This window comes from Toxorhynchites rutilus, chromosome 3 (genome assembly GCF_029784135.1).
Source record: "Toxorhynchites rutilus septentrionalis strain SRP chromosome 3, ASM2978413v1, whole genome shotgun sequence".
In the NCBI taxonomy this organism is placed as follows: domain Eukaryota; kingdom Metazoa; phylum Arthropoda; class Insecta; order Diptera; family Culicidae; genus Toxorhynchites; species Toxorhynchites rutilus.
Window position 1 is genome coordinate 320,190,531 of NC_073746.1, and position 8,482 is coordinate 320,199,012.

Below are 8,482 nucleotides of genomic sequence, written 5' to 3' on the forward strand. Positions count from 1 at the left end.
TAACAAGTAGAAATGGATTTATCGTGTCCCTTGGATGCTAAGGTACAGTTTTCAGCTTGTTATTATGGTCAAAAAAAATGGGCCTGATTCTCGAATACACTCCGAATACACTTCACGGTGGAAACGTAACGAAACGTATCCGCGATGACAACGGTATGGTGTCGACATCTGGATACGAGATTAGTTTCCCCCTAAAGGATAGTTGGCTGACTAACCGACTGACTATATCCATAGTCAGTCGGTAAATGACTTTTGGCTCTTCACGTAGTTTATCCGCCAAAACGACTGAACAGTCAGTCGGGCGTTTAGTCGCTATCTCCCTCTACCGACTCGACTATATCATTCCATTCTTCCCAGTCAAATTGTCCTCATTGCATTTTGAAGTGACTTCCCCCAAAACGAATTCGTTCCTCTCTCTCTCCCATGCACGTTTGCATGCATCGATGTTTGAGTTCACCGTGGTTTGACAAACGCTACACGAAAACTACTCACACGTATAAAACAACGTGCAGTTTGTGTGCGCTATTTTGCACGCCTAATACTAACTAATACTAATGCGAGGACATTAATAGCATACTTGAAAAATGTCTAAGTTCGTTGGTTTGAGTTCACGATGGGTAGAAAAAAAACTCATCCATTGATGGGGTACCTACTTTTTTGCATCAAGAATCAAGTTTTCGTTCCTCTTTATATGGACGTGCGTACGCGGGTACAAAATTAGTTTCAGGGGGAAATGGAAATGTGGATTGAAGTCAGTTGAATGAAGAGGCAGATTTGTATTCATTAGTCGAGTCAGTTAAAATAAACACTGACTACACCAGTCATCCTCGCTAGTCAATTCATTTTCTAGTCAAGTCATGTTTTGTTGGCGGCGACTGCCGGAGCAGTTCTAGTCGAAGCGAAGCTACTGGGAGTAGAGTCGGTCTTCATTTTTCACCTTCGAATATTTCGGGCCCTGTCTTCGACACTTCACTAACTCGTAAAACGTAGTTCAATGGCGTGCCGTTTATTTCGTTTCCACCGTGAAGTGTATTCGAGAATCAGACCCAATATGTTTTAATTCAGAGAGCAACAACAAGTCTCAAACAAAAACCATCTGCCAAAAATCTCTTGATCGGTATGTCAAGTATCGAATAGTTGTTGTAGATTACTGTAGATATGATAATAAGAAATGGATTGTACAGATACCTAAAGGATGAATAAAATGGCACTGCAGCTATTAAAAAATTTCCAGTCGTGATCGTCAGTAAATGTAAAGTGGTGGAAAAAAATAGCATTATTTTGTTTCTGCGTAATCATCAGAATTCAACAAAGAATAGTGTGACACTGTTTAGCAACATGAGTCAAGCCGTGTGTACACACCGCTACGCACAGCTATGTACACACCGCTACGCACAGTCGACTAAGGCCTACCTGCATGAGTTAACCATCTTGCGACGAAATGTCAAAAAGGCACCAGAGTGAATAAAAACAGTATAGAAAGGAGAAAATAGATAAACAAAAGGCAAACGGATGAATTGAGTTGGATAGTTTTTGAAAGTGTATTGAAATTTACAGAGAAATCGTTAGAATTTCTAAAAGGAATTTATTGGTAATATTTTAAAAATTGTATAATTAAAGAATAATGTTGACCAATCGATGTTTTGATAGCCGCTGATAGCCAAATAACTGCTGGATCCTGAGAGACCTGAAAAAAAGAAAAATATTGTAAAATTAATAAAGAAACTGTAAAATGTGAGTAGAACCTGAAAAGAAAAGAAATGAGATTAATTAAATACATAAAATTTCAGTTTCAAGCTGCGAAACAAGAAAATTGCTGCTTTGAAAATTAGTTTGTTGTGACGACCCCGAACAAACTTGAAAATTTTACAATGGCAGAATTGACCCTTTCACCCGAAGCTGCCGAAAAGACGGGTTACAATTGTGCCGCTTGTGAGCGACCGGATCACGCAGAGAAGGATATGGTGTTTTGTGACCAATGTCAAAACTGGTATCATTTTGGATGTGCCGGTGTAACGAATGCGGTAAAGGACGATTCATCGTGGATATGCGGCAAGTGCATGAAAAATGCCGCTGGTAGTTCCGTGACGTCAGAGTTGGAGCAAGGATTGAAAAGGCTCGAGGAAGAAAAAAGAGTCCAACAGCTAGCTATGGAGAAGGAAAGAGTCCTGCATAAACGGCGCCTGGAGCTGCAGCAGGAAATGTTTCTGATGCGACAAAAACTGGAACAGGAGAAACGCGAAATGGAGTTAGCCTTCGAAAAAGAGCAGTTGGAGAAGGAAATCGCTGAGGAAGAATCGTTCCAGAAGAAAAGTGAGCAGATGAGAAAGGAGATGCACGGTAAATTGAATAAGCTTAGACAGCAACGGAGCAAGGATTTCGATAGTGGTGTGAAAGAAAAAACGGAAGAAGCTGAAGGTTGTGAAGATGATTGCTCGAGTGACAAAGAAAAGCCGAAGCAGTCGGGACTGGAGAAAACAAAGCCAGGAAAATGGATCTGGTCGAGACTGGCAACGGAGATTTTCGAGGAGCATATCAAAAATACTCCACTCCAAAAACATGTTTAGTTCCGTTGGTCACATCGCCATCTTTGGAGGAAATTCCGCCTGTCGACGCGGAATCCGTAAAAGGTGATACACAGGAAAAGATCGAAAGTAAGAAGAACGACGCGGTTTCAAATGACGTGCGAGAAGCAAATGAGGACGATAGTGAATCCAGCGAATCAAATGAGGATCACGAATCGGTGACAGTACAAGCTGGTCAAAACAAGCAACAAAGATGTCGTCGAGGACCTACCAAAGCTCAGCTGTCCGCCAGGCAGTTCCTGTCGAAGAAGTTGCCGGTATTTTCCGGAAAGTTAGAGGACTGGCCGATGTTCATCTGCAGCTACGAAACATCTAGCGAGGCTTGTGGGTTTTCGAATGTCGAGAACCTGGCTCGACTACAAGAGTGCTTGAAGGGCCAAGCATTGGAAGCAGTTCGTAGTAGGCTCCTACTTCCAGACGCAGTTCCACAGATCATTGAGACTCTCCGGATGTTGTACGGTCGCCCGGAGCACCTTCTAAATATGCTATTGGTGAAGGTGAGAAAGGCTCTCCCACCGAGAGCAGATCGTTTGATAACGTTCATCAATTTCGGGATGATTGTCCAGCAGCTTGCAGATCACCTGGAAGCAACGAAGCTTACTTCTCATCTTCTGAATCCCATGCTGATTCAGGAGATTACCGAAAAGTTGCCCGCAAGTACACAACTTGAGTGGGTGCGGTATAGAAGGAGAGACCGTGTAGTCACGATTCGAACTTTAGCCAACTTTCTGTCCGCAATCGTGAAAGACGCCAGCGAGGTGACGTCATACTGTGAAGCACCTGTAGTTGTAGACCACGCCAATCGAAAGTCCAGAGGAAAGGATAAAGAGCACGAAGGTTTCCTCCATGCCCACTGTGGACAAGAAAACGCCAACAAAACTCAGGCGCCGAGGGTGAGAAAGCCATGTATGATTTGCGACCGTACTGATCACCGGGTAAGAAATTGTGTAGCCTTCCGGAACCTCTCCGTACCACATCGTTTGGAAGCGGTGCGTAAATGGAAGTTGTGCTCTATGTGTCTCAATGAGCATGGAAATGCCCGCTGTAAGCTGAATTTCCGCTGTAATGTCGGGACCTGTAGAGAGCCTCACCATCCTTTACTCCACGCGGCAGGCCCGGAATCGGGATCGAACTGCAACTTTCATTCGTTTCAACGCAAGCAATCGGTGATTTTTCGAATGATTCCGGTCACATTGCACTGGGGAAATCATACAGTGAACACAGTGGCTTTCCTGGACGAGGGGTCGTCCTACACATTGGTGGAGAAGTCGGTGGCTAGCGCTCTTAGGACGAATGGTGTAACGCAACCACTTCGTGTGACGTGGACGGCTGGAATGTCCCGATTGGAAAGGGACTCGCAGAAAGTAGAACTGTATATTTCGGCTCGAGGTTCAAGTCGCCGGTTCCACATAAAAGCAGCTCATACCGTGGATAACTTGAGGCTTCCCCAGTCGACGCTAGCCCTGACGGAAGTAGTCAAGCAGTATCCCCATCTTCAAGATCTATCCGTGGTGGATTTCCAACATACTGTTCCGCAAATTCTGATCGGACTGAAAGACGTTCACTTGTGTGCACCGTTAGAATCACGAATCGGGAAAGCGGAAGAGCCAATCGCTGTGCGGTCCAAGCTTGGTTGGACCATATTCGGACCTGCAAGCGGTGGTGTTGAGTCGAGCATCATGCGTGCAGCAGTGTTTCGAACGAGGACCTCCACGATCTGTTGAAGAGCCACTACACGCTAGAAGAGTCTGGCATTTCGGTTGCGCTGCTACCGGAAAGCGAAGAGGATAGGAGAGCGAAAGATATCCTGACGCAAACGACGGTAAGAGTAGGTGATCGTTTTGAGACGGGGTTATTATGGAGATATGATAGTCCGTGCTTCCCCGACAGCTATCCTATGGCTGTGAAAAGGCTCAAGAGTTTAGAGAGACGTTTATTGAAGGACAATGAACTGTACGATAAAGTACGGTGCATGGTCTCGGAGTACCTAACCAAGGGCTATGCGCACAAAGCTTCAGAGTTGGAGCTAGCAGACACCAACCAGAGTAAGGTGTGGTATTTGCCATTGAACGTGGTTATTAATCCGAAGTTTGGGACGCAGCTGCGGCTGTAGCTGGGGTGTCCCTGAATTCAAAACTCTTGAAGGGTCCCGATATGCTGACTGCTCTCCCAGCAGTTATTTGCAAGTTTCGAGAGAAAAAAGTGGGTTTTGGTGCAGACATCAAAGAGATGTATCATCAGTTGAAAATTCGAAAAGAAGATAAGCAAGCGCAGAGGTTCCTGTTCCGAGAGAATCCAGCCAGCGCTCCGGAGGTATTTATTATGGAAGTTGCTACCTTTGGGGCGACCAGTTTTCCCAGACGAGTTTACGTTCTCAGCAAGGTTACGTGAAGATTTGCTGCCGTACCTGATAGGAGAGAGGCGGCCCACGAAAAGGGGGGTCATGAGCTGCATCATGAGCTTGTTCGATCCCATTGGGTTTTTGGCTTCCTTCACTATTTATGGAAAAATGCTTATTCAAGATCTTTGGCGCAGTGGATGTGCCTGGGACCAGCAGATCAACGACGAGTGTAGCGAGAAATGGAATCGTTGGGTCGGTCGGCTTCCAGAAATCGAAAGAGTGCGGATCCCTCGTTATCACTTCACGGGAGGATTATCTGTGGACTACAGTACGTTGCAACTACACGTTCTTGTCGATGCTAGTGAGAATGCATATGATGCTGTTGCATATTTCCGTGTCATGACTGCTTCTGGTCCTATTTGTTCGCTTGTGATGGCACGTTCCAAGGTTGCACCTTTGAAGCAGCTGTCAATTCCGCGCCTGGAACTACAGGCCGCGGTACTAGGTTCTAGATTGCTAAATTCCATCATCGATAACCATTCCGTAGAGGTGAAACAGCGGTTTATTTGGACAGATTCGAGGACAGTACTTTTTTGGATCCATTCGGATCAGCGACGCTACAAGCAATTCGTTGCTTTCCGAATTTGTGAAATCCTTAGTCTCACGAAGCTCGATGAATGGCGGTGGGTTTCCACTAGAAACAACATCGCTGACGACCTAACCAAATGGGATCGAGGACGCAATCTAAATTCGAACGGTCCTTGGTTTCGGGGTCCACATTTCCTGTTCCATCAGGAAGATTCCTGGCCAGAACAGAAGCGCGTAACACCGAATGTGCCTGAAGAGATACGTGCCCACATACTGTTCCACGACATTTCACTGTCAGAACCTGTAATCGATCCGTTGCGTTTTTCAAGATGGAAGGTCTTAGTTCGAACGATAGCCTGCGTCTACCGGTTTGTTTCGAACTGCAAGCGAAAAAAGGAAGGATTGGCCATTGAAGGTGTACCAACGACCGATGCTCTCAAGAGAAAAGTAAAGGCAAAAATTGCATCTACGGTAGTTCCTTTGCAACGAGACGAATACCAAAAATCAGAAGCATATTTGTGGCGATTCGCACAAGCGGAAGCATACGGGGATGGGGTGAAAACTCTCCAGAAAAATCTTAAAGTGGGGAACGAGAAACAACGACAGCTGGAAAAATCGAGCAGTCTATACAGTCTGAGCCTATTTTTGGATGCACAGAACGTTCTTCGGATGGAAGGGAGAACCGCACAAGGTACGTTCTTACCGTTCGAACTACGTTTCCCAATTATACTCCCTAAAGGACATCCAGTTACCGTTAAACTTCTGGAACATTATCATCAGAGAGTGGCACACGGCAATCAAGAAACGGCGGTAAATGAAATACGACAAAGGTTTTGGATTCCCAATCTCCGAGCGAAACGTATTTCAAGAGCTTGCATGCGATGCAAGGTGAGGAAATGTGAGCCAGGTCATCCGAGAATGGCTCCTCTTCCGATTTCGCGGATCTCGCCTGGGTTGCAGCCGTTCAACTACACAGGGGTGGATTATTGTGGTCCATTGACTGTCTCCGTCGGGCGCAGATCAGAGAAAAGGTGGATTTGTTTGTTCACGTGTTTGACGACGAGAGCTATTCACATTGAGGTTGCTCATAGTCTGACGACTCAATCGTGCCTGATGGCCATACGGCGATTCGTGAGCTACAGAGGAGGTCCTCTTGAATTCTTCTCAGATAATGGGACGAATTTCCATGGCGCCAGCAAAGAAATTGTTAAGCAGATGGAGATTAATTGTGAAGATGTGTTCACCGATTCGAGAACCAGATGGAATTTCAATCCGCCTTCCGCACCTCATATGGGTGGGGTGTGGGAGCGAATGGTGCGCTCCGTTAAGACGGCGTTGAAAGCGTTGGATGATGGCCGCCGAATGACGGACGAAGTACTCCTGACCGTGTTGGCAGAAGCGGTGGATTTAATCAATTCTCGGCCACTGACATACGCTGGCCTGGAACCTGATGCAAAGGAAGCGCTAACACCAAACCATTTTGTTCGCGGCGTAGGACTAATGAGTTCTGAGTCGTTTATCAGACCTACCAATGAAGCAGAGGCACTGCGGGACAGCTTCAAGCGGTCACAGTTTTTGGCTGATTGTTTGTGGAAACGATGGACTTCTGAGTATCTCCCAACGATCAATCATCGCAGCAAATGGCACTCTGAAATGCCTCCTATTGCAAAAGGTGATCTTGTGTATATTGCGGACGAGAATATCTGAAAGCATTGGGTTAGAGGGGTTGTAACCGAGGTATTCAGTGGTGCTGATGGTAGGATCAGACAGGCTTTGGTGAAAACAGCAAAGGGTGAGTTCAGGCGGCCGGTGGTGAAGCTTGCGGTGCTTGAAGTCCAGGGTCGTAAATCTACTGCGGCTGACGCTTTCGCACCAGAGTTACGGGGAGGGGCTATGTACACACCGCTACGCACAGTCGACTAAGGCCTACCTGCATGAGTTAACCATCTTGCGACGAAATGTCAAAAAGGCACCAGAGTGAATAAAAACAGTATAGAAAGGAGAAAATAGATAAACAAAAGGCAAACGGATGAATTGAGTTGAATAGTTTTTGAAAGTGTATTGAAATTCACAGAGAAATCGTTAGAATTTCTAAAAGGAATTTATTGGTAATATTTTAAAAATTGTATAATTAAAGAATAATGTTGACCAATCGATGTTTTGATAGCCGCTGATAGCCAAATAACTGCTGGATCCTGAGAGACCTGAAAAAAAGAAAAATATTGTAAAATTAATAAAGAAACTGTAAAATGTGAGTAGAACCTGAAAAGAAAAGAAATGAGATTAATTAAATACATAAAATTTCAGTTTCAAGCTGCGAAACAAGAAAATTGCTGCTTTGAAAATTAGTTTGTTGTGACGACCCCGAACACCGTGGTCTCCATGATTTGCAAGGAATACAAATGCAGTGCTGGTATTAACAACCCCGAGTGTAACCGTAATAAACTACAACGGTTATCATCAACAGTGATAGAGAAAATACGTTTACTGAGATATACCCATCCGTTGGATAATACAATGCGAATTTGTGAATCTTGTTTGGCAGTGATTTGGCACAATACGTGTATTACAAAAAAAAACGACGTATAGATGAGGATAAAACTAACCAAAATATTGAAGATTCACAAGCTCCATCAAATGGTGAGATCGATTTGGAACGAGTGCGAATCGGTTCTAAACATTGCATCCTATCAAGTTTGATTTTATATTTTGGCAGAGGCGAGGCGTATGCATACAGGTCAGACGTAATGTATTTCGCATAAATATATATTATATATTCGCTATATTCGCTCATAAGTTCAAATAACGCAATACGCCAAACAAAGATATCCAAAATGTTCCTGTCGCCGATCCACCTTCACAGCTTACTCGTCTTGAACGCGGTCCGAAAACCATTTCACTGCGCTGTGAACGTTTATTTTGACGTTCAAATTTTGCAACACGCACTTATGGGAGAAAAGAGTAGCAC

General features: G+C 44.8%; 2 protein-coding genes across 2 annotated transcripts; both read left to right on the forward strand.

Moving 5' to 3' along the window:
• The first annotated feature begins 1,871 nt into the window (after nucleotides 1-1,871).
• Nucleotides 1,872-4,976, forward strand: LOC129774494 (uncharacterized). Its single transcript, XM_055778239.1, has 4 exons — nucleotides 1,872-2,418; nucleotides 2,568-4,268; nucleotides 4,328-4,630; nucleotides 4,675-4,976. Exons 1-4 carry the CDS (start codon nucleotides 1,872-1,874, stop codon nucleotides 4,974-4,976), a joined length of 2,853 nt encoding a protein of 950 aa, XP_055634214.1.
• Nucleotides 4,977-5,094: 118 nt separating this feature from the next.
• On the forward strand, nucleotides 5,095-7,221 carry LOC129774495 (uncharacterized). The gene has a single exon (XM_055778240.1). It carries the CDS (start codon nucleotides 5,095-5,097, stop codon nucleotides 7,219-7,221), a length of 2,127 nt encoding a protein of 708 aa, XP_055634215.1.
• Nucleotides 7,222-8,482: the final 1,261 nt, after the last annotated feature.